At 43.6% G+C, this 27,527-nt stretch overlaps 1 protein-coding gene across 2 annotated transcripts in view; it reads right to left on the bottom strand.

Annotated features, from left to right (window-relative positions):
- Positions 1-27,527, bottom strand: part of SDK1 (sidekick cell adhesion molecule 1) — a 367,483-nt gene that overhangs the window by 40,413 nt on the left and 299,543 nt on the right. For both annotated transcript variants that reach the window (XM_087912912.1, XM_087912913.1), the window contains exons 30-35: positions 20,374-20,575; positions 13,602-13,705; positions 12,485-12,555; positions 8,937-9,075; positions 7,611-7,670; positions 3,780-3,881 (exon numbers count right to left, since the gene is read on the bottom strand). In XM_087912912.1, the coding sequence (XP_087769038.1) occupies positions 3,780-3,881; positions 7,611-7,670; positions 8,937-9,075; positions 12,485-12,555; positions 13,602-13,705; positions 20,374-20,575 (678 nt within the window). The remainder of the gene's footprint in view (positions 1-3,779; positions 3,882-7,610; positions 7,671-8,936; positions 9,076-12,484; positions 12,556-13,601; positions 13,706-20,373; positions 20,576-27,527) is intronic.

Here is a 27,527-nt window from a genome sequence, read left to right as displayed (position 1 = left end):
AGTCATCTGGGGATCCCCCTTGTCTTCCCTCCGGAGGTGAGGAAGGAAAGTCAACAGTTTTCTGAGGTCAACCTGGACCAACATTGGAACCAAACAAGGCTTAATTCTATGCAAAAGTGAAAAATTCTAGGCGAAACCGATTTGACAGTTCAGAAGAAATGGTTTTCCAGTGAGAACCAGGCAATTTTAAAGCTGTTCCTTCCATGCTTTCTCTCTGATGCTCATTGTTGAGGTTGAGAAGGGCTCGGCCCACATCTGATTGCATCCCCCTCTAGATAAAACCAAATTCCTTTGGGGTGGAGGTGACACACGGCACCTTCTAGCTTCACAACACCGCACATCCAAGCACTTAACCAAGAATTAAACAAGGAGCTGCATCCCAGCCACATAACCCACTGGAGTCATGCTGAGCAGTGCTTATGAGTCATATTAACAGCTCAATGAGCTTTTAATGAAGCATTCAGCTGCTCCAGCGGCCCAACCAAAGCAAATGATTTCTTTGCATTTCCAATCTTATCGGTGGCGATTAAGAGAGTAGCAGATAAAATGGTCCAACGAATGTCTCCATGAGAAAGTATTTTCTGGAAGTTTTAGGACTGTGGACTTTGCAAACCTTCTTTGCTCTCAATAATCCTGCTGGACATTGGAGGATTTTAAAGAGGTGCAGATTCCTTGAGATCATGCCGCTGCCCTTGGTAGCTACTATTGGGTCCTGGGAAAAAAAGATGCATTAGTTTAAGGAAGGGACGTCCAACCTTAGCAACTTTAAGACCTGTGGACTTCAACTCCCAGAATTCCCCAGCCAGCATGAGATTCTGGGAATTGAAGTCCACAGGTCTTAAAGTTGCTAAGGTTGGATGCCCCTGGTTTAAGGTGTTCCCCAAAGATGCTGAACACACACTGGTGCTCATTTTGATGTGCATAACGCTGTCGGAAGCCAAGGCGCTATAAAATCTAAGCACACTCCACATTGCAACCTGCAGAAGGAAATCGGGGAAACTTCTGTTTAGAAAAGGTTAAAACGGAACCGAGGCACAAAAGACCATTGTTATTTATTCTTCTCCTTCCTTTTCCCCTAAATGAGTTTTCTCCTTCCTTCAACTTTCCCCGAGAATCCCACGCTGGTGTTCATTATCTAGACCGCTGGCAGATGTCCTTGGACCACTTTCCAACCCTTCGTAGCCAACTTGACCCTCTGGGGAAATCAGGGGACATTATTTCCCGGGCGCTGTCCTGAAAAGCAAGCCTCCTGCAATTTATTTATTTCATTTGTCCCTTGCCTTTCTCATCGGCGGGCTGACAAGAGGAAAAATAGGCCGTATTTTAAGAAAGCCAACAAGCAGATGTGCAATTGATGTCGAAGGCTCCTAGGTAGGAAAACAAGTCAGGGAAGAAGATAGCCTGAGATTGTTTTCGATGCCACGTAGGTTTGCCAGCAATAGGGAAGCAAATAATTACAGTCAATGGGAAGAGGACGTGCTTGCTTTGGGCCTCGTTCAAGACGAAGACAGAGGAAGGGAAACTCAAGAGCTGGGCTGGGGGCAGAGATCAATTGTTTCTTTCTAACTCTCTCCCCACATGCTACGCTGAGCTCCCGTTGTGTTGATTGGAACGGCTTCCACTTCTTGCCTAACCAAAACAGACTCAGACAAGAAACTGTCTTTTCAACACACCTCTGCGAGGTAGCTGTTAACGCGGGTCAGGTAAGCAGGTGGATTAACAGGGAGGATCATTTTTCTGTTTCTCTGCCCCTTTCCATCATGGAAGCCCATGTCAAAGCTCCTTATGATTTCTTCAGAACCCCGACAGAGGTCCTTTTTTCACCTTTCATCTGTTGGAAAGGCCTTCAAAGAAGACCAGCGGAAAGAGAGGGTACTCTATTCCTTTTCATATGCAATGTTTACACCAGAAAACCCAGCATAGATAATCACATAACAGATAATTAGAGTTGGAAGGGTCGTTGTAGGTCATCTAGTCCAACCCCCTGCCCAAGCGGGAGACCCTATACCATTTCCGACAAATGGCAGTCCAATCTCTTTTTGAAAGTCTCAAGTGATGAAGCTCCCACAACTTCCGAGGGCAATGGGTTGATTGTTCTCACTGTCAGAAAGTTTCTCCTTATTTCCAGGTTGAATCTCTCCTTGTCCAGTTTCCATCCATTATTCCTTGTCTGGCCTACAGGCACTTTAGAAAATAGCTTGACCCCCATATCCTCCCTGTGGCAGCCCCTCAAATATTGGAAGATCTCTATCATGTCTCCCCTGGTCCTTCTCTTTACTAGACTAGCCAAGCCAAGTTCCTGTAACCATTCTTCATATGTTTTAGTCTCCAGTCCCCTCATCATCCTGGTTGCTCTTCTCTGTACTTTTTCTAGAGTCCCAACATCTTTTTTATAATGTGTTGACCAAAACTGGATGCAGTACTGTAGGTGTGGTCTTACTAAGGCATTATAGAGTGGTATTAGTACCTCCCTTGATCTCGATTGTATCCCTCTGTTAATACAACTTAGGATTGCATTAGCCTTTTTGGCTGCTGCTGCTGCACACGGCTGGCTCCTATTTAGCTGGTTGTCCACTAAGACTCCAAGATCCCTCTCACAGTCATCGTTCAAAACATGTAGAATTCTATCTTTACAGTTTGGCAAGTGGAAGTTGAACCGATTAGAAAATCCCACCAGCGCTTTCTCAAGTTTTAGCAACCGTTCCGCAGAGAACAGGGATGATTAATTTATGGAGTTTAGGAAGACGATAACAGAGCATTACCTCAATGTCTGAAATGAAAAGGTCTGGAAGAGTTGAGGCCTGAGATGTCTTGAAATTGAATGAAAATATAACATAAGTAGTGCTGGAACCTGACATGAAATATTTCGTGTTAAATACAGAGGAGCAGTGAGATATAAGAGAAAGCAGATTGATGCTGAATTTATAGAATTTATAGCGAGGGCCTTCCTTCAAAAGGAAAGGGTTGAGCTTGTAACTGCGGCCATGAAAGCAGACCCATTCTGTAAGCCAAGAGACCCAACAACCACGTGTGAACCTGGCCAGACTGGGAGAAGGCAGAGAATGTGACTGAACATAATGGCATATTGGCAGCCTAATTAATACCTGAAGAACCTCTGCCTTCCATATCTATGACAATACTTGAAGGGCACCATCAGTGAGGGACAAGATTGCATCTGGCTTGGTGTTGTAATGACGAGGTAGTCGAGTTGTTTGGTCATGATCAACTGAATCATGATGAACTTTATTGGAGACTAGTCTTGCATTTATATACATTTTTAATTATCCTCCAAAATTGGTTAACTTTGGTTACTGCTTAACTTTCGTTTCTGTTTAGCATAATAGTAATTAACACAATTAATTATCTCTAGTTAAAGTCTAACATATGTTTACTTCCTCTCTCTAATCTTCCTTTAGATTAGTGACTTTGTTTGCCGGAGTTGTATTTGCTTGGAAACATTCTTTATCTGAGGTCTGCCATCCGAGATTAGAACATTCCTGCAATTACAACTCTACAGCTTGGTGGATCACAACCTCTTCAGAACTTCCTCAGTGCTTGATCATTGGTGAAAGGCAGCAGAAGGGGCCCTTTTATGAAATCCCCCGAAATCCCTCTCTTCCACCATCTCCCCATTAATCCCAATACTGGCCTGAGCAAATTAACACCAGTTATTTATTGGTATTAATACTTTTCATGGATATGTATAACATGCTCCCATTTCTCCTCCTCTCTGAGGTTCTCAAGATGGTTACCTTGCATGCTTTCAGGTTTCTGCTTACCTGCCTCTCCAACGTAGACTTCCACAGGTGCGCTGGCAGGGCTTTCCCCAATAATGTTATATGCTGTCATGACCACTTCATACCTCTTGTATTTTTTCAGTTCTAGAAATGTAAATAATTTGCATGATTTGTTAGCATCCCCTTTAACAATCCCCAGTAGAATTTCTCCGCTACTGTCTTCCTGAAGCATAGTAGGGGTCACAGTTCCAAAAAGGGATTGAACAAACCTTGGTAGCTTGAAGATAGGTGGACATCAACTCCCAGAGTTCCCCAACCAACGTGTGTGGACTTCAACTTCTAGAATCCCCCAGCCAGGATGTATGGACTTCAACTCCCGGAAGAGTTGATCCATACACGCTGCCTAGGGAATTCTAGGAGTTGAAGTCCACCCTTCTAGGAATTGAGTCCACTCCTCTTCAAGTATCAAGGTGGAGAAACACTGCCCCAGATGATTAGAAAATCTTTCAGAGATGGTCCACTTTGAATATGCCAACTTTAGAGTTGCCAATATATGCAGACCTCTTGGATGGGGCAACCATGGGCAGGCGTCTCCTCACCGTCCTCCAAATTATTACTGAAGGAAGCCACCTGGGCTGATGGTGGAAACTGGGCTAGAGAACTCCCTTGTTCGATTCAATGGACAGCTGGGCGACTGTCCAAATGGGTCTTCTGTAAAGAGCTCCAGTGCTAAGCTCGCCTCTTCAAATAAAGCCACAGTCAATGCTACGATACCCAACTTGGTATTTGGGGTGGGTGGGGAATGGAAGCTTTATTAGAGAGCAAAAAAGGCATAAACTTGGGAGATTTAGTGGCGTGAGACTGCAATGTCTTTCTTAGGCTGCAATCACAGCTCTTGAAAAATCACCAACACCATATTCAGCTGCCACCCTTTGTGAGCTAAGACAAGGAAGCAGCATTGACAGGATAGAAGAAAGGGACGACAGCACACTGCAACGTATTAAAAAGCAAAAACAAAACTTGGACAGGGAGAGGAAAGAAAGTGTGTGTGTGTGTGACAGAGAGAGAGAGAGAGAGGGAGAGGGAGAGAGAGAGAGGGAGAGGGAGAGAGATAGAAGGAGAGACAGAGGGAGAGGGAGAGAGAGAGAGAGAGAGAGAGAGGGAGGGAGGAGAGAGAGAGAGAGAGAGAGAGAGAGAGGGAGAGAGAGGAAAGTGGAGAGAGTGAGAGAGATAGAAGGAGAGACAGAGGGAGAGGGAGAGAGAAAAGAGAGAGAGAGAGAGGAGGGAGAGAGACAGGGAGAGGGAGAGAGAAAAGAGAGAGGGAGAGGGAGAGAGAGGAGAGTGGAGAGAGTGAGAGAGATAGAAGGAGAGACAGAGGGAGAGAGAGGAGAGAAGAGAGAGGGAGAGAGAGGAAAGTGGAGAGAGTGAGAGAGATAGAAGGAGAGACAGAGGGAGAGGGAGAGAGAGAAGAGAGAAGAGAGAGAGAAGAGAGAGAGAGGGGGAGGGAGGGAGAGAGAGAGATCCTCCGGCTATGATGTAATTAATAACCAAACAAGCATGATAGCAAGACCAAATTTCATGCCTTCCACCCCAGAGGCCTTTGCATCGTCCTTGAAGTTCTGAGGATTTGCATATTCAAATCAGGCCACCTCTCTTTTTGGAGAATATGGATCACCGAGGAAGCCCACCAGCAAAATACAATTCTGGGAAGCTTTGCTGGAAATCTCCCACAACAGGGTCGGTCTCCATTCAGAGGCGTTTTACTTGCAAATTGGTTCCTCCTCCTCCCCCCTCCCCCGCAACGTGTGAACTACCCTTCAGCTCTCGCACTGTTTCACTGCAAACTATCATCCCAGGGAAGGTTCTGTGAGATTGATAATGAGGCTCTTCTAATTTCAGATTTCCTAAAGTGCTCGCAAATATTCTGCCCACGTAGCTCAGTCAGACAGCGGTGTGTTGCCTGCCGGTTCCAGGTAGACAGACAGCTGATGGTATCTAATTTACTGCTTACATTTTGTCAGCATAATAAATAAAACTACTTGATATATTGTAGGAAACTGGCAGTTTTATGGGAATCTGAAACTCCCGCCAGTTAATACACAAGGACTCTCTCTCTCCACCTTTGCCTCCCCTTGCTTGTGAGGGATGTGATGTATTTCTGAGCCATCTGCAGGAAAATGGCATTTGGACATGGCGCATTTTTTGAGGGGGGCGGGAGGGAGAGGGGCCCAGGGGGAATGCTAGAGTAGAGCTGTCCGTGTATTATGGGGTGGGGGAGAAATTAAGGGGGAGAGGTCCACCTAGCTCAAACACAGGACCTGCAGCACAACTGGTTCACGCAAGTGTCCTCTTTTTCCATGCACCAAGAACCTGTTCCCTAAGCACTTTTTAATTTAATTTAATTTAACAACACAAGAGCACACAACAGATACAAACTCAATGTAAACCGTTCCAAACTTGGTTGCAGAAAGTACGCCTTCAGCAACAGAGTGGTCAGTGCCTGGAATGTACTATACCTGACTCTGTAGTTACATCTTCTAACCCCGCCACTCCTTTAACCTCAAACTATCCACCATTGACCTCACCCCATTCCTAAGAGGTCTGTAAGGGGCGTGCATAAGTGCACCATCGTGCCTCCCGTCCCTGTCCTATTGTCCTCATTTATTCGAACCTATTTCTTGTTTTCTCAAAGGAATATTTATGTTTATACTTATTCCTATTGTCTTGTAAGCGACTGATAAACCAAATAAATAAATAAAATAAAAAATAAAAGAAGGAAGGAAGGGGGAAGGAAGGAGAACAGGGAAGGGGAAGGAAGGAGAGAAAAGAAGGGAGGGAGGGAGGAGAGAAAGGAAGGGAGAAAATACCCTAATTTTTATTTTATTTTTCTCTGAGGAATGCGGCTAGAGACTTATGATTTGAATGGGGGTGGATTTGTTGGGAGCCCTGACACTTGGTATATGTCAGCAAAGGCAAGGCTGATGGTCTGAACATCCCCTAAGAAACGCAAGCCGACCAGATCCACACAAAATTGCCATCCAACCATTTGCAGGATCGGCTCCGCTAAGTGATGCTTTCGCAAAACAATCCAAATCACTTTCTTCAGTTGACTGAAGTCCTGAAACATCATCGAAGCTACCTGTAAGCCGGTCTTCTGGATGTTCATATTCCCAAGATACAAACCAACAAACACTGAGCTATGCAGTTGTTTATTTGCAAGTAACTCACATCCCATCCGGCAATAACGGCTTGAATTCCAATCTAGGTTAGTGTTGGGAGCATCTGTTTTCCAGCATCATTTATAGCATTACCCCACCCATATAACTCCTGTGCACCTCCCTACTCTAGTTTCCCACTTACCCCTCATTTCCTAATATGGATAATTATAACTTCTCCCGTGTGTCCCGCGTCCCACTGCTTAGATTGTTCTACACCCTACCTACCACCGATCCGCTCTACTCCTCAGGACCATAACATAAGATATATAAATCCCCCCTCAGTAAGAGCTGGCACCCCCACAAAGTGTTCATAGATCGGAGCGCTGCAGACACGTTATCTGGGAATTCCCCAGTCAGCCTCCAACTCCCGGTTAGCACTGTAGGGTGGCCTTATAGGGGATCCCCAGGCAGCCATCAAATCCCCTCCGACCGAGACGGGCGTCGCTTGCTGGAGGGATCCACTGTTAGTGCCTTTTACTGCTGGTGGGCATAATTGTACATGGAGCCCGACACTACCCAGATGTCCATCCTTAAAATTATGACATACTCACCCTCCAACCCCCTAGTTAATGCCAAGTTTCAAAGAGGGAAGAAGTCCGCTGTGTCCCCCAGCCCTGCGAAGGGTTACATCAGTGTGTACTCCTAATTAACTTACTTGTTAATTCGTAGGTTGTTAAGTCCGAACTGCTGTTCACTGCCTTGAAGATGCTTTGGGCTATTCGAAGTAAGCAAAGCAGAAAAGAGTCAGAGGGCCAGGTTAGCCGTTATTTGCCAACTCCACATGGTTCCAGCAGTTTGAGGTGAAGTAGTTGCGAGTGCAGGCAATGTTCAAGGCAAAGACCCCTTCAGCACCCACCCCCGCACCAGCTGCCTGGCTATATAAGTCAGCCCACCTCCCAGAGAACAGGCTGAAAGATCCTCAAACTGGAAGGCTTACTTAGCTATCTTTCCACACCAAAAGAAATTATGGAGATGGCTGCTATAAAGCAATGAGAAATGCCCGGAGAATCACTGAGCCAAAGCAATTATGTTCTAGGGAGATGAGAAAGAGGAGATTTGTCTAGGAGCTTTTTATTCTTAGACTTTCCAATGATGGAATGGTGGATAGAATCCATCCACCCATCCACCCACCCACCTTCCCACCCACCCACCCACATATCCATCCACCCACCTATCCATCCATTGAACCATCCATCCATCAATCCACCCACCTATCCATCCATCCATCCATCCATCCATCCACATATCCATCCATCCATCCATCCACTGAACCATCCATCCATCAATCCACCCACTCATCCATCCACATATCTATCCATCCATCCATCCATCCATCCATCCACTCACTCATCCATCCATCCATCCACCCACCCACCTATTTATCCATCCATCCACATATCCATCCATCTATTCGTCCATCCGTCCATCCCCTTCCAGTGATTATATTGATGGTTGCTAAGGTCTTGTTGTACCATCCAATTTCTGTACCAGGTTGCATACTTGGACTTCAAATCCATACACTTCTCCCAGTTCTGGTCTTTTGGTTCCCACTGAAAAGTCCAGTTTCTTGAGGACACAGCAGATGCTTTTGGGACCCTGGTGTGGGGGAAGCTTTGGTCTTCACTTCTTCCTTGCCCTTCCTTGCCCTCCATCCGCCCAAAGATTAAGCCTTGGATTTGATGTATTAAGAATGCTAGTCCTAGACACCAGATTTACAACCAAGACTCAAACAGAACTCCCCCCCCAAAAAAATCAGAAAGCAAGAAATAAGAGGGGTTGGGGTGAATGAGAAAAGAGGAAGAGAGAAACAGCCCAATGGATCAGTTTCGAATCTGACAGCCAGCTAGTTGAATAAATTTGAGAGTATGCACAAGTTTTTTTCCCCCCCATTTCCATCAAGCGTTTTAATATTTATTCATCGGATTGCAAATGACAAACCATTCATCACACATTAAAACAGCCCAAATAATTGGCTCCGTACCTGTAATTTCTGCTCGCAGTGCTGATGGGTTTTTAAGGGCTTTGGATTCTGTTCCTGGTTTAGTATTTTCAGGTTCCAGCTCCCGATAATAAATTCGATATCCCAAAAGAAGACCATTTAGACTCTCTACCTTTGGAGGCTGCACCAAAATAAAATAAAAAAAAGCCCACCAAAAGGGTTAAGTTACAATTTGTCTCTGATAAAAAAAAAACCCCTAAGAAATCCAGACATCTGTATTTCTAGACAATGGTGATGTATCTGGGTGTTGGTTCAAAATATTTTTTCTGCATCACACGATGAAAACTTCCGTTTGGAATATCTTGCAAAGTTGAGATGCTATGGAGAGATTATCCATTGACCTGGGCAGGACATCTCTAACCATCTTTGGAGTCAAGAGATAAGCTGAGGTGAATAGAGCACAATCCAGGGTGAAGGTGCTGAGATACAACCTGCAAGTTCAGTCTTGAAGAGTTCTTTGGAATAATGTCAAAGAAGCTTTCCTCAGCCCAACAGTGTTCACCCAATGGTGCCAGGATGGTGTTAAAAGCCAGAAGACATGAGGTGGATCCACCTGGAACTTACGTTTCCTCAAGGAATATAGCTGCCATTTCCTGTCTTTTGACTCCCTTCTGAAATTGCCCCCATGAATTAGAAACCTCACAAGTCTAGAAAGATTGAGAAGGATCCAGAGAGGCAATTTCCTCTGCTGACACAGGTTATTCATCAGGATTTACTTAGGCAAGCTCAAGAAGTCAATCAAGGTGACAAAGTTGGCTTTCCTTCAACATTCCAGCCACCAGGCTGCTCCTGAAATAATCTGCTTCACCTCAAACGTTGTAGAGTCGATCTCTCAGGGGCCAGATCTCATCACTCCCCAGGGGGGTGGGAGAAAGGAGCTATGCCATTAATCTGCCATGTGCCTTAACTTTGATTTATGGTTCTCCGTCCCCTAATTTCGGCTCGGTGGTCTCCAGAATGTACTTTGGTACAGTGCTAAGCCGTTTGCTTCGGCCATGTTTCTGATAGTCTGGGAGAATAACCCTTATGTTCACTTAATTAAAAACCAGGTAAGAAGGGAAGGGGGTGGAAAAAAAGATTGATTTGATTAGAATCTAAGGGAAGGGGATACACCACCATACCAATGAACGAGTTAGTTTCCATAATTAAGGTTGTGATATTGAAGACTCCACAGCATTTTCCCTCCTCAAAATTATTCTCCTTCCTGTCCTTCCTACCAATGCCCTGAGTCATATCATCTGTTTCATGTCTCAAATACAAGCAAAGGGTCTCTCTCTTTCTCTCTCCCCCTCTCCCCCTCTCTCTGCCTCTCTCTGTCTCTCTCTCTGTATGTCTCTCTGTCTCTCTGTCTCTCTGTCTTCTCTCTGTCTCTTTGTCTTTCTCTCTCTCTCTCTCTCTGTTTCTGTGTCTCTCTGTGTGACTCTCTCTGTGTTTCTCTCTGTCTCTGTCTCTCTCTGTCTCTCTGTCTTCTCTCTGTCTCTGTGTCTCTCTCTGTGTCACTCTCTCTGTGTCTCTCTCTCTCTGTTTCTCTTCTCTGTGTGTCTCTGTCTCAGTCTCTCTCTGTCTCTGTCTCTGTCTCTCTCTCTCTGTCTTCTCTCTGTCTCTGTCTCTCTGTGTCACTCTCTCTCTGTCTCTCTCTCTGTCTCTCTTCTCTCTGTGTCTCTGTCTCAGTCTCTCTCTGTCTCTGTCTCTGTCTCTCTCTGTCTCTCTCTCTCTCTGTCTTCTCTCTGTCTCTGTGTGTCTCTCTGTGTCTCTGTCTCAGTCTCTCTCTGTCTCTGTCTCTCTCTCGAGAAGCAGCCTGTGCCTGATCTCAGATTCAGAAGCTATTAAGCGATCCAGCACAAAGAAACCTGGGATAAATGGCACAAGATGACATTTCCTTCTTTCTTTGATGGTTTTATTTCTGCCCTGGAAAAAGTACTCTAACCAAAAGGTCATGGCATCCTGCTCTTATCCATCTTTCATGAGTAAAAAAATTCAGGTTTTGATGTAAAGGATTATTTAGGATTTCCTAACGATTTCTGAGAGGGAGGCCCAGAGGAACTGCGGAGGCCCCAGAAATCTATTATGACTCAGAGGGATGATAACGACCGTGTGTTTGCACTGTGAAATTGGGACAAATTCTGGATTAAAGGAAGGAGCAGGTGAGAGCAGAGCTGGCAAATTGACTTCCACACAGAACGGGACAGGAAAATCAGGATTTTTGATGGCAAGAACTTTCTTGTTGCTATCGATGGTATGCAATTAAGGAGTGAAATGCTCGATGCGCCAGCATTTAATTCTGCTCCTTGCCTTCTCCAGCTAAGCAATAAAACATTATCTTATGCCCACCTGTGTTTTCTCCGCAGTTAACTGGAGTTTCAAATTATTTTACATTTTTTATTTGAAAACTATAGAGCCTAAACTGCTGAAGTGCCCCCAATAATGTAAGCATGGTAATGACATGTAATTGGCCTTCAGTTCCCTAGATATAGCTAGGGTGCAAGTTTCCCATTAGGTTTTTGTGAAATAAAAGGTTTCTAATTATCTCAGCTACCATCTATTTCACATTCATTATCCACCCCAAATCTATCAACAGGATCAACCTTTAATGAGATGTGCACCACCGTATTGTCCTTTGCGCGCGTTAGTGGAATTCCATTGTATGCCTGAATGAGAGGCAAATGGCTGATTGGTACTTACGTTTGGTTCCTTAGTTAAAAACTGTCAAAATGTCTCACATTTGTTTAACATGTTGGAACAGAGTATGATTTTCACCACAAACAGGACTTCCTGTGCAATTAGGAAGACCGACACAAAATCTACATGACAAAGTGGCTATCATGAAGCTAAGAGGAAGAGGTAGGAGAAAACCAGGCAGAGCTAGAAGGCGGAATTAAATGCGTCATTAGTTTGGAATCCTTGCATTGCCACAAGAGATCCAAGTCCAGACCCCTTGAATTCCTTTGACTCTTATCTGGCACCAATTTATTGCTGGCTGTTCATTGACTGGATTCTGACATAATAAACATCCTCTGCTTGGACTTAAGGAATGATCCTGGTTCTTTGTATCTGACATAAACCATAAAAGCCTCCCAGCCTGTTCTCCGATACACTGGTCCTATGTGATCTCGGGGAAATATTATTGTGAGGTAAGATGTCTTCCAGTCCTATCAGAAGGTACCAGCTTAGGGCTCAGGCATGGGGATTTGAAAACATCTTTGTAGGAAAAGCCAAATAATTTGAGACAAAGGGCAAAACGTTGTCATTTTTACATTGTAGTTGTCTTGTTTTTGCTTTTAGAAGTCCAGATTCATGTGAGATGGATGTCCATATACATTTCTTAAAAATAAACAAATGAAACCACACCAGCCCTGAGTTAACCTAATGATATTTTAACACTGAGAATACACTGGCATCCGTGAAGGAGGATTGAAGTGTTCCAGGGTTCATACTAATGATTTATTTCACATATGGCAGTTTGCTATGATCAATCCTAGAAATCTTCCCTGATCATTGGAGTTCAGGCTTCTGGCTACCTTTTTACTCACCTGCCACTGTACCAGAACTGAGGATGTTGTGTATGGCGTCACAGACACAGAACTTGGTGGTTCATCTGGAACTAGAAAGGAAAAAAAAAAACAGATACGAAGATGAGAAATGTATTACTTGGCCACATAGCTCTATAGATGAATAACAGGAGTAAGGAGCACTCTAACTATGGGAAGTCCAGAAGCTTTTGGTCTATTCAGGGAAATGTGTGTCTATGCCAGTGGCAACTTTAAGATGGGTGGACTTCAACTCCTTAGCTGGCTGGGGAATCCTGGGAGTTGAATTCCACCCATCTTAAAGTTCCCAAGGTTGAAGACCACACTGGTCTATGCACTCAAGGTGCAGATGTAAAACTCATTATTAGAAGACAGAGCAGGAAAGCTATCAAAGAGGACAATTTAGAAGAATATAGAGAAGCCTTGAAGAAGAATTCAACTGTTGCCTTGACACCTATGTAGCCTTGAAAGGCAAGAGGAAGTGGGGATTGCCTTGCCTTGATTCTCTTGGGTGTCAAAGACGGGAGAATCTCTGCTAAGCTTTTGAGGTTGTTGTAATCATACCTCATCAAAACAGAGTTCCAGTAGTCTTTGTGGTGGGTTTCCTGAGCTGGTTTATCTGGAAGAACAAACATCTAAATATGGTCCTAGTGACCCAAGAATTAATTTTGGTTGGGTGCATGTTCACTCCTAAATGGCCAATGTTGGGAATACAAATCTAGGTGAGGTTTCTGAATGAGGACTATTGGAGATTCTCAGACATCCCAGTCATGGTTGTCCCAACAGGACACTATGAGGGATATAACACCACTTATCTCCAGCAGTTCCAAGAACATTCCACACCCATCTTCACTATCCAGGGGACCCTGAGGGCACAGATAAACCTCCAAGTAGCCTCAATGACTCCCAGAAAGAGTGCTAACAAGCAGATGACTGCAAGGAATATACATCCTTCCATTCCCCACCATTCTATCAGAAATGAAGAAACTTCTTGGATGAGAAGTGAAACGTCTTCAGGCAAAACAAAGAAAGCCCAGCTGCCTTTTGAAAAAGCACCATCTTGAATGAGGGTGTAAGAGGCACCCTAACGAAGAAGTTGGTTGGTTGTTGTGGTCCTTACCATCTTGCAGTGTAGTGACTGCCTCCGTCTCAGCACCAAAATTGCTGTCTCCGACATCGTTGGTGGCTTTCAGGCGCAGCTTGTAAGAGGTAAATGGGTTCAACCTGCAGGGGTGGACCAAAATTAAAACAATAATAATCAATATTTGTCTCATGTTGTTATGCTTCTCATAATCTCCGGGGAAAGCAGCACAACAGCATCCAAACGTTCTGGATTACAACTCCCAGAAGTCCTCATGATGCCACTTCAGTTGGAATTCACAGAAATTGTAGACCTGAAGACCAGAAAGACACCAGTTTTGGGTTTTTTTTTTTGTATGGCCTCTTTTGGATTTAAGCTCACTTAGCTATGCTTTCTCCAAATCTATTTAGTGGGCGAAAGAATTAGTTCGTAAGAGGGCAGGCGTTGTGAGCAGCTAATTAAAGAATGATAATTTATTATGACCATGTTAATATTGTAATCTTCTCTTTTTGCTTCAAACCCCAAAGTACCTAAGAGCTTGTTCAAGATAAGGACAGGTTTCACAAGACATTTTTCATTTTTCACCTTAAAAAAATAAAGCCTACCAAATGTATTACTGTACAGCCACTCATTAATATTCTAATGTAGCCCAGAATTACACGGCTAGGGGATGAAACAATAACCACAAACTCAAATTAAGCAAACAGGGACGTGGAGGATTCTACTCCTCCTGACTCCTTTTCTCGGTGCATCTGAGTGACACCTTTTGCAGTGATCAAAGATTATCTACCGCTGGTTACCTATGTGGGAGGTATCAGTGGATTTATGCAAGAGCGGGCTGAATGACAGAGGGATAAATGGCATGAGATCCACCTTGCTTAATCTACTAGACAATGCTCTCTCATCATGGTTGCATCTCCAAAAAGTAGGTATTCAGCTTATTTAACTCTGACAGAGATAGGGGATTCCCTGCAGGATTCCCGCACTCTCAGTGACGTTAAGATATTCAAAGATGGGCTTCTAGCTGGCGTGAATTGATCTGAGCTTTTAGTGCAGCCAGCAGGAGTCTTCCTTTTGTGTGACTAACAAGGACTGCAGGAGCTCACAGTTGCTCACAATAGGCTGAGCTAATTATAATTGGTGAAAGTCAGCCAATGCGCAGACCCAACTAAGCAAACCAAATAGAGGTACCGGGGACAGAAGATTAAAACACGGGGAGATAAGATGCGGGGTCTGAGGACCAGCAGAAGACAATGCTTGGTGAAGGTCAACGTTGGAAAAGTGCTATATATGGACTCTGTTTGGCTTGATATTAGCCAGTAGGAACAGTGGGGAACTCCAAGAATGGGACTCTGTGCTTCACAACTGTATGTTTGGAAACCTCTCACGGAAGTGGTGTATTAGCTTTGGAACTCATATTTTACTCAGAAGCTTCCAAGCTGCCACATCTTAGTGCCTGGGAATTTGGGAGGGGGGATTTCATGGAGAGGTGGAAGACTAGACATAACAACATTCTTCTCATAAAGTCAAGGACAAGTGAACCTGCACCTGCCTAGGAGAGGTTGGAGGAGTGTCTCCAGTTGGGACAATAGTTGATTGGGCCATGAGACGGACTGGTGCATGCAGGGCATGGGTTTTGAATTTGCAATTAGGAAGGGAAAACCTGGAATTCTCAGATTCGGGTTTTCCCAGACTTCTTTAATAAATTCTTACTTGGATGAACTTTGTTTCTGAGTGCTTGAATGAAATGGGCAGTTTCGTTGGAACGCTGACATGGTGGTTGGGATGTTCCTATACTCCAGATCTTCACAATCCAGAAGAACCTCTACACAAATCCTTCTAGCATCTTACTACCAGTCAGTGTGTTGCTCAAAAGGAAGCATTTATTGTCCAAGTGTGATATCTTCTCACTACACGTGCTTCACACAGAAGGAGTTAGCTCATTAATCTTGGCAATAAGTGTGTGTTTTTGCTTTGAAGGTTTAATAGTAGCAACAGGAAAGTAGGTAAGGGCAAGGACGTTCTATCACTGCTGTCCTTGAGATGAGGCAGCCTGAGCAGTTTGCACCTCTCATGGCAAGTCAGTTTTCTGAAGAACCCTTAGAGATAAAGTTAACCGTTTCAGTACTTTGCCAGATACTGAACAAGTGGGGTATTATAAAAAAGCCTAATGATCTGAGGGGATTATTAGCAATAACACATGAAGTTGCCAAATCTCTAATAGAGCTGCCCAAGAAAATGGTACTCATCTTGAGGAATCATCTACTGGTTCACTCCTGTTTGAAGATGGAACATAGACATGAAAAAGAACAACAAGGAGTCCTTGGGGGATGTTTCTACTACACTTCCTCTACTTCCTGATAAAACACTACCATTTCCCATGGAAAATATAAGAAAGAGAAACAAAAATTGAAGCCAATAGACAAGAAGAAGCAAGATCTCCAGATCTTTGGAGTTACCACAGAGGTTGGCCATACAGAGAAGGACTCAGTTACAAGGAGGACACCTTAAGCTCAACACTTTTCAAAACAGACATAGGCTCAAAGGGCTGCAGCTTATGAAGCAGTCCAATATGGGTTAAGAAGAGAACTTGATGGAGGAAAAACAACTGAAGGTTTAATGCTCTTCAGCCCCAAATTCCAAAATTTATCCAGTCATCCAGGTTGGATGGGAAGTCACCTTTAAAATCCCCAGATATACAGGAAAGGAGATGAGAGTGGCCGAAAGGCTGACTATTTGGACTTGCACTTCTGTATTTTATTGCTGTAATTTCTTTTATCTATATTACACTGGAATTAGATCCTATATTTTGCCTTTATTTTCTTTGATACGAATGTAAGACTAATCGATTAATCAATCACTACATTTAATTCTATTCCACTGTATGGAGGAAATGGGAGAATAGCCCAGGGGGGTTGGAATAGCTGTTTACATGTAGGAAACAACTCTGAGTGCTTAAAGATGAGAAATTTTGATGTCAAACAAACATCCTTGATTGAGTAGACAATGCTCAGGGCTTTAAATAATGAAATTGAAGTCTCTTTAGACAAGATCTTAAAGTCATTCCGGTTGGCATGATTTAGAGCTAATGGAATCTTTCTGCAGAATCTCTCTAAAAAGAAAGATTCCCAATCAGACACAATTACTTTTGAGAGTTGCAATCCCACACATTCAGAAAGCTCAAGGCTGAGGAGACAGTTCTTGGGTAAATAAAGATCAATACAACCTGTAACAAGAGAGGTACAGGTAGCTGTGAGGAAAGGAGGGGCCATTGTAACGGTGCAACTGCTTGAAGACAGGTATGAAAACCAACTTGCCTTGTGTTAAGGGGCTGGGCCCATTGAGTTAAGGCTATCCCATTGCTCTTACTCTGATGAGGCAGGGGCTGGCCTTGACTATAAACCAAAATCTAAAAGTAAAACTGAGTTTGGAATATTTCTGGTTCATATCCTTCTCATCAATTAGATAATCATTCAGCTGCAGTTAAATAATCTAACCTTTTCCATGTATTTGGGGCTGCATCTCTATCAAGATTTTGCCAGAGTTATACACAACCTCAAGCATCTTAAGAAAGTTCTAAGAAACATTCAAACCATGTTAGCATTGTGGCCCTTTTAATTAAATGTATAGAAAATTGATTAACAGTTGCAGGTACTGGAAAACAAGTGCTGAATATCCCACAAATACAGGGAGTTTCGTTAAATTTGTTCACACTCTTCCCTTAATTTCTCAGGGACAGCCTGAGCACAGTTTGAAGTTCCCCGTCTTTGGTCCAATTGTTCAAAAATATCTTTCAATGCATTCAATGCAACCAAACAACTATGTGATTATGCTAATGGAGGCCCACCTTATCAAGTCATCACAAAACAAATGTGGAAGTGAACTGGACTGCCTGAACTCATTGATAGCCTCACCCTGCAACGAACAAGGGCACACATTCAATTTTTGCAGCTACTAAGATTGTTGGACGAGCAGGCAAAAAAACAGCCAGGTAAGTGACTGAAGCCTGGGAAACAGAGCCTTGGTCAGTCAACAGGAGGGCTGATTTACATCTTAGGGCTGGGTAACACAAGCAAACCACAGCCAATGATTTAAAAGCCAGCCATCAACACACCCCCATCAACGTCTAAAAAAGCCACTTACAACAGGCACTATTAATAACACACTGCTAGAAATAAGTTCCCTGAAGCTGGTCCGAAAGCTCAGAAGATAATACCTCTGCTATCGGTGACCGACCCAGATTGGATCCTGAAAGAAGACTGTTTTGGGTCCATCCCTACATCCCATTTTGGTAGTAAGAGTAGAGTAAGAGTAGCAACTTCTACCAGTGCAATTTCTTTTTTTAAAAAACAACAACATGCAACGCTTCTAATGTAATGCCCCAAAGCTTCCTCCCATTGCTCAATCTTTTTCAAGAGCAAGTTACTGGCAGTTTTAAGACACCTGGATTTCCTTCGGCACCTTGAGAAGTAGATTAACTGGGAAGTCTCTTTTGCAAGCACAGTGCGGCCTGAGAAGCGATTGTTGCGAGAATTTTAATTCCAGCCCAATCTAAACCAAGGCTGAATAATGCTATTCGAATCAGGCAATGCGATCTCTTCCTTCCGCACTACGGAAAGATGGCTAAAACCGCCCTCATTTAATCTGAAAATCAGATTTAAACACAGAGGCAGAAACCCAGAATGTGTCCGGGAATGAATGTCAGGAATTCGCTGCCAAAACAGGGGTGAAGGATTTGCAGGGGTTGGCTCTCTTCCTGTATAGCTGGACAGCGCCTGAGAAAAAGAACCGGAGCCTTGCTAATTAACAAATGGAAATTAGCGCGTCTGCAGTTAAAATGTGACATTCTTTCTGAGATTTGCCAGACAGTGAAACTGAGAATGTGATTTAGTTTCCGGTCCAACATCACCTCTTGCAAACCTGGTGAAGGAAAGGATGACTGCAGGTAATCCTTGACTTACAACCATGATATATAGCCCTAAATATCAGGTGCTAAGCAAGATGGTTAAGGGAGTTTTGCCCAATGGTGAGATTCATTTTTTTTTTACTACCAGTTCTGTGGGGGTGGCTTGGTGGGCGTGGCAGGGGAAGGATACTGTAAAATCTCCAGTCAGGGGTGGGATTTGCCGGTTCTCCAAACTACTCAAAATTTCTGCTACTGATTCTGCAGAACCAGTCAGAACCGGCTGAATATCACCTCTGGTTTTGTCCCATTTGGCAACCTTCCTTGACACAGTTGTTAAGTGAATCATTGCTGTTAAGTGAATAACATGGCTGTTGAGTGAATCTGTTCTCTTCGTTGACTTTGCTTGTTAGAAGGTCGTGAAAGGGGATCACCCCAGGATCCTGCAACCATCATAAATATGAGTCAGTTGCCAAATTCTGAATTTTGATTACGTGACCCTGGGAATCCTGCAGCCGTCGTAAGTGTGAAAAAAACAGCCATAAGTCACTTTTTTCCAGTGGTGTTGTAACTTTGAACAGTCACGAAACAAACTGTGGACTACCTGTATACAGTGAAGAACGAATTGTGTTTCTATTAAGAACACACCTTCAAGATGCAAATTATTACTTTAATTCTATGGTGCAGCCATTCTTTCATTATTGGGGGGTGGGAGGAGTTTCAGCATGACACTGTGATGACCCAAAGGGGCGTGGCACAAAAGCAACAAAGTCACAAAAATAGGTAAAGTCCCTTGAATTCCTCCAATTTGGCCTCCAATGTCCAGTTATCATCAGCTGGAGGAAAAAAAAACTCTCCCAGTTTTTAAAGGGAAGAAATTCCATCCAGACCCAAAGTACATCTAAATTATAAATGAAAACCAACACAAACCACACGGCAGCAATTAACGAGACAGGGCAGGATAAGGGATTGAAGACGTGAAAAGATAACAAAATACACACACTTGGGAGGATGCCAGAACTCAGATAAGACTTGATAAACCAAAATAATTGCAAACTTTGCCATGCGCAGTTTGCCCTTTTAAACAGTCTTCCCACTGCAGCCAATGAAGGGGATCAGGGCCCTTTTCTCCCCCGTAACCCTGTAACTCATGTTGCTCCCTTATCCGTTCCTCCCTGCGTGCCCTAGGATGAAGAGGGTGTGGGCCTGGGTCTTCCTCTGAATGCCCAGCCAGACTGTGCCCTTCCCCAGTTTCCTCCACAGCCACCAGAGCCACACTCCCACTCCCTGTCAACCGTTCCACCTCTCCCTGGGAATCAGAATCCAACAGGGGCATCACAGACGCTTTTACACCTTGCTGTTGTGTAACCAGCTCTTTTGATAGTGGTTCCACAAGCCCATTCGATAACTAATTTCAGCAATGTTTAATTAGTAGTGTTCTCTTTCTAATCTCAGGCCTTTTTATTACTTCCTGTTCATGAGGGAGCAACACTGCTGATAAATAGCATCACACCCTGATATTAATTATTTTGAGATTGTTCCTCTCCATCGGGGAAGCAGTTTAATCACCTGGTTCCTTTTGTGTTGTTGTTGTTGTCCATTCCTTTTCATCCTTTATTAATTCATTGAAAGTATATCAGGGAACAAATGATTAAATCACCTTCGTAACAGTGAAAAAAGCTAAAAATCGTGGAACTTTGCTATTTGTGGGTTAAGAGGGAGATTTGGGTCTCAGGACTCTTCAATCGAGCTGGGAGATTTGTCAATTCGATCACAACATTCTGATCTTGAATTTTGCTACCTGTCGGAGGGATCCTTTTTTTTTTTTTTTTTGCTGCTTTGCGATGAGAAGATACATATTTTGCATTTCCTGTCATCTCCTGATGGAAGTATTTATATGAGACTTACCTGTCAATCAAACAGGAGGTAGCTTTGTGATTGACAGACGAAGAGTAGGTTTTCCAGTCCCCGTTTGGGAGCTCTTTCAACTGAATGGTAAAGTAACGGATGGGTGAAGAACCGTCGCTTCCAGGGACCCAGTGCAGTTGGAGACTCCGGGATGTGACTTCGGACTGAGGGACTTTTAATTCCTTGGGAGGGGCTGGCCGTTCTGCAAAACAAAACACGGAGCAGTTATGACCCTTCTAAGAAACTGAAACTAACAGAAAATTGGAGTCATGAATGGAAGAACTTCAGAAGGAGTCTGTGGAGATTCTCAACCATCCGAGGTCACGGTTATCCCAAAAGTGCTTTTCCAGAAGACAACTAGACTTCCTTGATGGTGTTTTTTTTTTGTTCTCTTGAGAACATTTCGCTTCTCATCAGTGAAGCTTCTTCAGTTCAGATGAGAAGTGAATGGTTTTCAAGAAGAAGGAAAAAAAAACTCAAGAAAGTCCAGGAAAAGCAACCTTAGCATTGAGAAGAAGCAATCCTGGTTAGTCCAACTGTTCTTGCGCATGGCTACCTCAATGCTGAGATGGCCAGCTTGAGACCTGTGCCCTTAAGTTGCTCCTTGAGGTGGCGGTTTAAATGCCATCCAGGTTACAAAATATCTGTCATCTCCATTCAAGGTGAAATCAATAGCAGGCTGAGCCTTGGAATGGAAGAGTGAAGAGCTTTGTTTGCGGAAACTTCAAGTCCTGATTGGAACTGAAGTGCTGTTCATTTGAGTGCAGTCTCCTTGTTTTATTCTGTCTAAGCAAAATAAAGAGAGAGCAAACCCCACTCCCTTCTAGCATGGATGATGTTACCTAGTTGGGTCATGAAATGTCTGCAAGAAAACAACCAAGTTCAGAGACCACCAAGAGAGGCCCCACAGTTCGACCCTGAGCTACAAATATACAATGGAAATAATCCTCCTCCTCCTCCTCCCATTCCCTTCTAGCACTGATGATGTCACCTAGTTGAGTCATGAAACATTTGCAAGAAAACAACCAAGTTCAGAGAGCATGGAGGTCCCTGTAGTTCATGAATACTAGATGAAAACAAAACAAAACAACATGTCCTAGTTCTATGTTTGTTGGTCCTGATTATAATTCTGTTCTTCTCTTTGGCTAAATTGCTCAAAACAAGGTGTTGGGTGTGTACTTTTTCTTTTGTATCTAGAACGGAAGGAGGAGGGAGATAAGCTCAGATTTTTCTTGCATCCTTATGATGGCTGACAGCACACCGGTTGATTTATTCGGAAGGAATCTCTGGCGCCAGACATTGCTTAATGCCAAGGAGAAGGGTGACCATCAGTAATGTATCAGCCGAGAACTTGGCACTCGCTCTCCTCACCCATCAATTTCGGTGGGAGAATATCAACACGGTGAGGAATAATTATTTAATGGTTTATCATGGACACTATTGATTCTGATTAAAATGTGTGGCATGTAATAAAGCAGGCATTGATTAGTGATGCCACAGTGACTTGTCTTTTAATTGATTTGAATCAAATTGAGAATCTCATTTGATTCAATTCCATCAGCACCTGTTTCGGTAAATATTCTGCCCCTGGCTGCTTGAACCTCCGTTGGTTTTTCTACAAAGAACAGCTTGTGTTTTGGCTTTTCTCTCTTCCGTTCCCACTGCCCTTCTGAAAACATTCACTGCAAGACATGGCATGTTTTAGCGCTCGTGGTTTGTCAGTGCCAACAGGATGATCAACCGTGCATCAACAGGAGTCTTCTTGACATCAACAGCTGGAGTTGTAATGAGATGAATCAGGAATCAGGGCTAAGGCATCCTGATTTGTTCCACTGGAAGACCCAATGACTAGCCCAGGAGTGGGGAGAATATAAGAACCTAGAGTGGGAAGCACATTGATCTTGGATTGGTGCATCAACAAGAGTCCTCTTGACATCAATAGCTTTGAGTTGTATGAGGTGATGTTGGGGTCAGGGCTAAGGCATCCTGGTTTGTTCCACTGAAAGACCTAAGGATTGGTCCAGAGGTGGGGAGGATATTATGTGGGAACCTCATTGTATCTTAAGTTGGTTCTCTCTTGGACCAAGAGATTTGATCACTGGCTAGAGTAGAAGGGGCAATAAAGAGTGGGTGTACTCACCCCCTTGGACACTCACTCCATGGGAGGAAGCAACAGAGGCCAGACTAGTGAAGCCTTGATCTGCTTGTTCCCAAGCGAACGTGGTTAGTCTGGTGAGATTCTCATAAATACATAATCAATAATAAAGAGGTGCACTTGGAGTTTACATCAGTGGTGGGATTCAAATTTTTTTACTACCGGTTCTGTGGGTGTGGCTTGACAGGCGTGGCTTGGCGGGCGTGGCAGGGGAAGGATACTGCAAAATCCCCCTTCCCTCCCCACCCCGCTAACCTGCTTTCCAGCTCTGTTCTCCTGTGCAGGGCAACCAAAGAAGACCCAGCTGATCAACTGGGACTCAGAGGGAGGCAGAGAAGAGATGGGGTTGGCGGGGCCAGTCAGAGGTGGGATTGGCCGGTTCTCCGAACGACTCAAAATTTCCGCTACTGGTTCTCCAGAACTGGTCAGAACCGGCTGAATACCACCTCTGGTTTATATGCAACAGTGTGTCATATCGCACCAACGCTCTAGTATAGCATATCCTGCAATCTGTGCATGACCTGGGAGCCAATTTGTATCTGTAGCAGGTTGAGTAATTGGATGCTGCAGTGGACGGTGAAAAGGAAGACCTTAGAGCAGTACAGAGAGTCCACGAATTCCAACGATTTGTTTAGTGACCATTTGAAGCTGCAACGGCACTGGAAAAAAAAGAGACTTACGAATGCTTTTCATACTTAAAAGATTATTGCAGCGTCCCCATGGTCACATGATCAAAATTTGGGCAACTGGGTTTTCAATTCAATGTATAGATTGTGAAGGATGTGTGTTTGTGTTTATTTTCAGTCATAATGTACACTGAAGATGGTATTTAATTTTGCTGTACGAGGTGCAATGACAATAAAGTGAATTAAATAACTAAATAAACCAAGTAACTAAATAACTGGCAGGCATTACCACAGTTGCACTGTCCTGGACCATTGTTTGTTACCTTCCCAGCTAGCATCTGACAAACAAAGCCAATGGCAAAAGCCAGATTTGTTTAATGACCAATGGTGGAAAAAAAGCGTTAAAAAATAGCACAGCTTACTTAACAACTGCCTTGCTTAGCAACAGAAATTTTGGACCGTTAAGTCGAAGACTGCCTGTATTTACCAACTTTATCAACTCCAGATTTCGACTCCCGGGATTTTTCCAACCAACATGCAAATAAAATGCAGAGATCAGGAAAAACTAACTTGAAGTGAAAATCCCTGAAGATTGTAATTTAGACTCCTGGTGCATTTCGGTGGGTAGAGAGGACACTCGAAACTGGCATCCTCTTAAAGCAAATCTCCTTTATAATTGCATAACGCATTTGGAATGAAGAAGGAACATAAAATGTCAGCGGAAGATTTGAGACATGGTAAGGCTGGGCTGAGAAGAAATACTTTGATCCTAACCCACCTTGAGGAAGAGCTGGCCAATTTAATTAAGACCGGGAGTAAACAGAACCGTTCTTTATTATACGATTGGCTGAACCAGTCCAACAATTTTAGTGGAAATGGCAGACCAGCCTGCGCAAATTTGTCCTTCCAACCCCTCCTCAAGGACAGCCTCCCCTAGATTAGCAATTCAATCAGAAGCCACCCCCCCCCCAAAGCACAAATGTTTATTGCCAAGTCTGTCAAGTATCAGGAGGGCGAGGACCACGAGTTGAGAAGTCATCCATCCAACCTGCCATCCGGGAAAACAATTTCCAATCAGACAGTGAATGATGGAACAATGATGGGCAAGATAATCTGTCTGCAACTGTATCTGGGTGGGAGAAATCAGTCGCTCGTGCAATCTTTGGAGCGCTAGAGGACCTGGGTGTAGTTAGGGAGCCGCGTGGCTTCGAGGGAAACCTTTGAAATCCTTGGGAGGAAAGAGATGGAAGACCAGGCACAAGGAAGTGGAACGCCTCCCGTGAGGAGGTCAAAGCAGTGGCGTTATGGCTGTACGAATAAAAGAGAATATCTGTAGCTCAGGGTTGACATGAGGGGCCCTTGGTGCTCTCTTTAGATTGCTTGATTTGTGAGTGGGGAAAGGAGGAGGAGGAGGGGGGGGGACAACCGTGGGGTCCTTGCTATTCTGTGAGTTGCTTGTTTTCTTGGAGATGTTTCATTACCCAAACTAGGTAACATCATCAGTGCAAGAAGTGAGTGGGATTTGTGAGTGGGGAGAGAAGGAGGAGGAGGAGGAGGAGGAGGAGGAGGAGGAGGAACAACTGTGGGGTCCTTGGTTCTTTCTGTTTTCTTGCAGATGTTTCATTACCCAAACCAGGTAACATCATCAATGCTAGAAGGGAGTTGGGTTGCAGGATATGCTATACTAGAGCATAGATGTAGTATGACAGGGTTGCATGTAAACATGGGAACGTGGATGGCTGTGGCTGAAGTGCCAGTAAGTCGAAATGAAAGCGCCTTCAACTTTGCAGTCAAGTGTTAAGGGAGAAGGAAAAAAACTTTCTTGTAAGTCTCAAAGTACTCCCTGACAATGATAAGGCTCGTTCTTCTGGCAACAGCAGAGAGGGAAATTATGGGATGCAACTATTGATTGCCAAGTAGTATCTCCCACATAAAGCCGTGAAGTTGCTCTCAAGTCAAGCTTGACTTCTGAGTATTACATTCCTGCGGTTTTCTTTGCAACATTATGGTTTTATTACGGACAGGAAAACAACAACAACACATATTCTCCAAGTAACATCCTTGTTTCTCATTTGTGGGAGAATGTACGGTATATTGGGAGGAAGGTAAATTTTAGTTTTCATTGCAATACACAAACACACACGCGCGCGCACTGTTCTTTGATGGATGTTGGTATTAATGCTAAGACATTTTTCCAGCAAAAAAGACAGAATAGCGGAAGAATGGGGTGGGAGAGACCGAAGTTTCACTTTTAATAACCAAACAGAACAGGTAATTGCAGCAGGTGTAATACAACGTTTTCTACAGAACCCATAAAGTGGGTGAGCCTTGGATCTTTTTGCACCCCAGTTTGGTGGCACCAGACAGACTTGTGATGAACTTGGAAAGGAAGTAGGATAGGACCTTGTTAATACTTGAATGGTGACCACGAGATCATTCCAAGATTTGGGGATATATTGGGAAGTCAACAAAACGCCCTGGAAGGAATGCAATGCCAACTTCCTTTCTGCACAGTTGCCAAAGGAAGGACTTTCCGTTGAGGTCCATTAGCGGTTGGCAGGTTTGGGCAGATAGAGTTGCAGAGGCTGAAACAGATCCAACTTAAATGATGATTTACAGCATTACACTTGTTTTGGCTAAGCTGTCAGCATTATTTGTGAGTGAGCACAGTATCCATCTGCTCCTTGTACGTTGTAAGTGAACAATTTATGATACGAGAATCAGAAATCTCCACGTTCAATAATAAGCATCCAACAAGCAGCCTTGGAGCTTCCCAGGACTGGATGAAGGAGCTGGAAATGACATCAAGGATGGCAGAGATAGGAATGGGATAGTAGGTGCATTGCAGAGTTATCTAGAAGGCAGAGATAGGAATGGGATAGTAGGTGCGTTGCAGAATTATCTAGAAGGCCATTTTTATATCCACTGAACTTTTAACTCCCCTTGATCTTAGATTTTACTAATTAATGGAGAGCAGGTTGAACATGTCCACAGGAAAGTAGTTGATGTGTAAATTGCATGTGGATGTGCATTGGTATACATGGATGAGTACATGGATGAGATATACTTGCTATTCTTATTAATTCTAGATGTTGCGCTCTAATAACCTGGAGCATAAACCTTGGAGAAGGCAGTTCTTGGGCATTATAATAAATTATTGAAGCTATGTTGGGTGCTCTGGAGTTATGATGGACTTGATCCAGAACCTTGGTGACACCTACACAATGTTCAAAGGTCACTTTTTGGTGCTAGATTCTGAAGTGGCTCAGAGATGCTGGATGCTGAGTAGATTTATTTAGTATAAGGCATATCCTACATGGACCAAACATATCTGGTAACATTTCCCCTAGAAACGATAGATATTTTCATAATTAATGTAGATAATTTCTCATTTCACCTGAGTAGACATTATCCTGCTTCTGAGTTATACCTATGAAGAACTGGCTCCTATTCATTCCCATAAGGAATCTGACACACAATGAAAATAAGCTCTACAACGTTGCTTTGGTCTTCGTTTTCCCATTCGTCCCTCTTTCCTGAAGAACCTCATTCCACTGTTCCTCAAGGACATTTAATTTGGACACAACCACCCAAGGTAAAAGCCCAAGCAACGAAACTGTTTGCTGTTGGCCCATTTTCTTTCTAGAGCAAGGGTCTTCAAACTTGGCAACTTTAAGACTTGTGGACTTCAACTCCCAGAATTCCTGAGCTAACATGACTGGAGGAGGAATTCTGGGAGTTGGAAGTCCACAAGTCTTAAAGTTGTCAAGTTTGAAGACCCCTGGAATAGAATATAGAATAGGAATAGAATTTGGAATAGGAATAGAGCTTAGAAGAGAAGAGAATGCAGAATAGAAATGAACAAGGGTCTTCAAACTTGGCCAAGTTTAAGACTTGTGGACTTCAACTCCCAGAATTCCTGAGCTAACATGACTGGAGATGAAATTCTGGGAGTTGAAGTCCACAAGTCTTAAAGTTATCAAGTTTGGAGACCCCTGTTCTTAGAGTGATAACACATGCTATCTTCATTTGTTTTAACACGACATTGGAGGAAAATGGACCACGGTAAAGATCAAACTCTTGTGTCAACGCAAGAAACCAAAGACCAGCTGCGACTAGAAAGTTCTCCATCTTGGGTACTGGGAAGAAAGGAGAATACAGAAAAACAGAGTTCAAAGGGATCTTGGAGGTCTTCTAGTCCAACCCACTACTCAAGCAGGAGACTCTGTACGATTCCAGACAAATCTCTCCGACAAATGTCCACTCTCTCCTTGAAAATCTCCAGTGATGGAGCATCGACAACTTTTGGAGGCAAGTCCTTCCACTGATTTAATTGTTCTCACTGTCAGGAAATGTCTCCTTAATTCTAGGTT

The sequence above is a fragment of the Pseudonaja textilis genome, chromosome 14 (assembly GCF_049901715.1).
Source record: "Pseudonaja textilis isolate UNSWEBS1 chromosome 14, rPseTex1.2, whole genome shotgun sequence".
NCBI lineage: Eukaryota > Metazoa > Chordata > Lepidosauria > Squamata > Elapidae > Pseudonaja > Pseudonaja textilis.
Note: the sequence above shows the minus strand (reverse complement) of the source record. Positions and strands in the feature narration are given on the sequence as shown.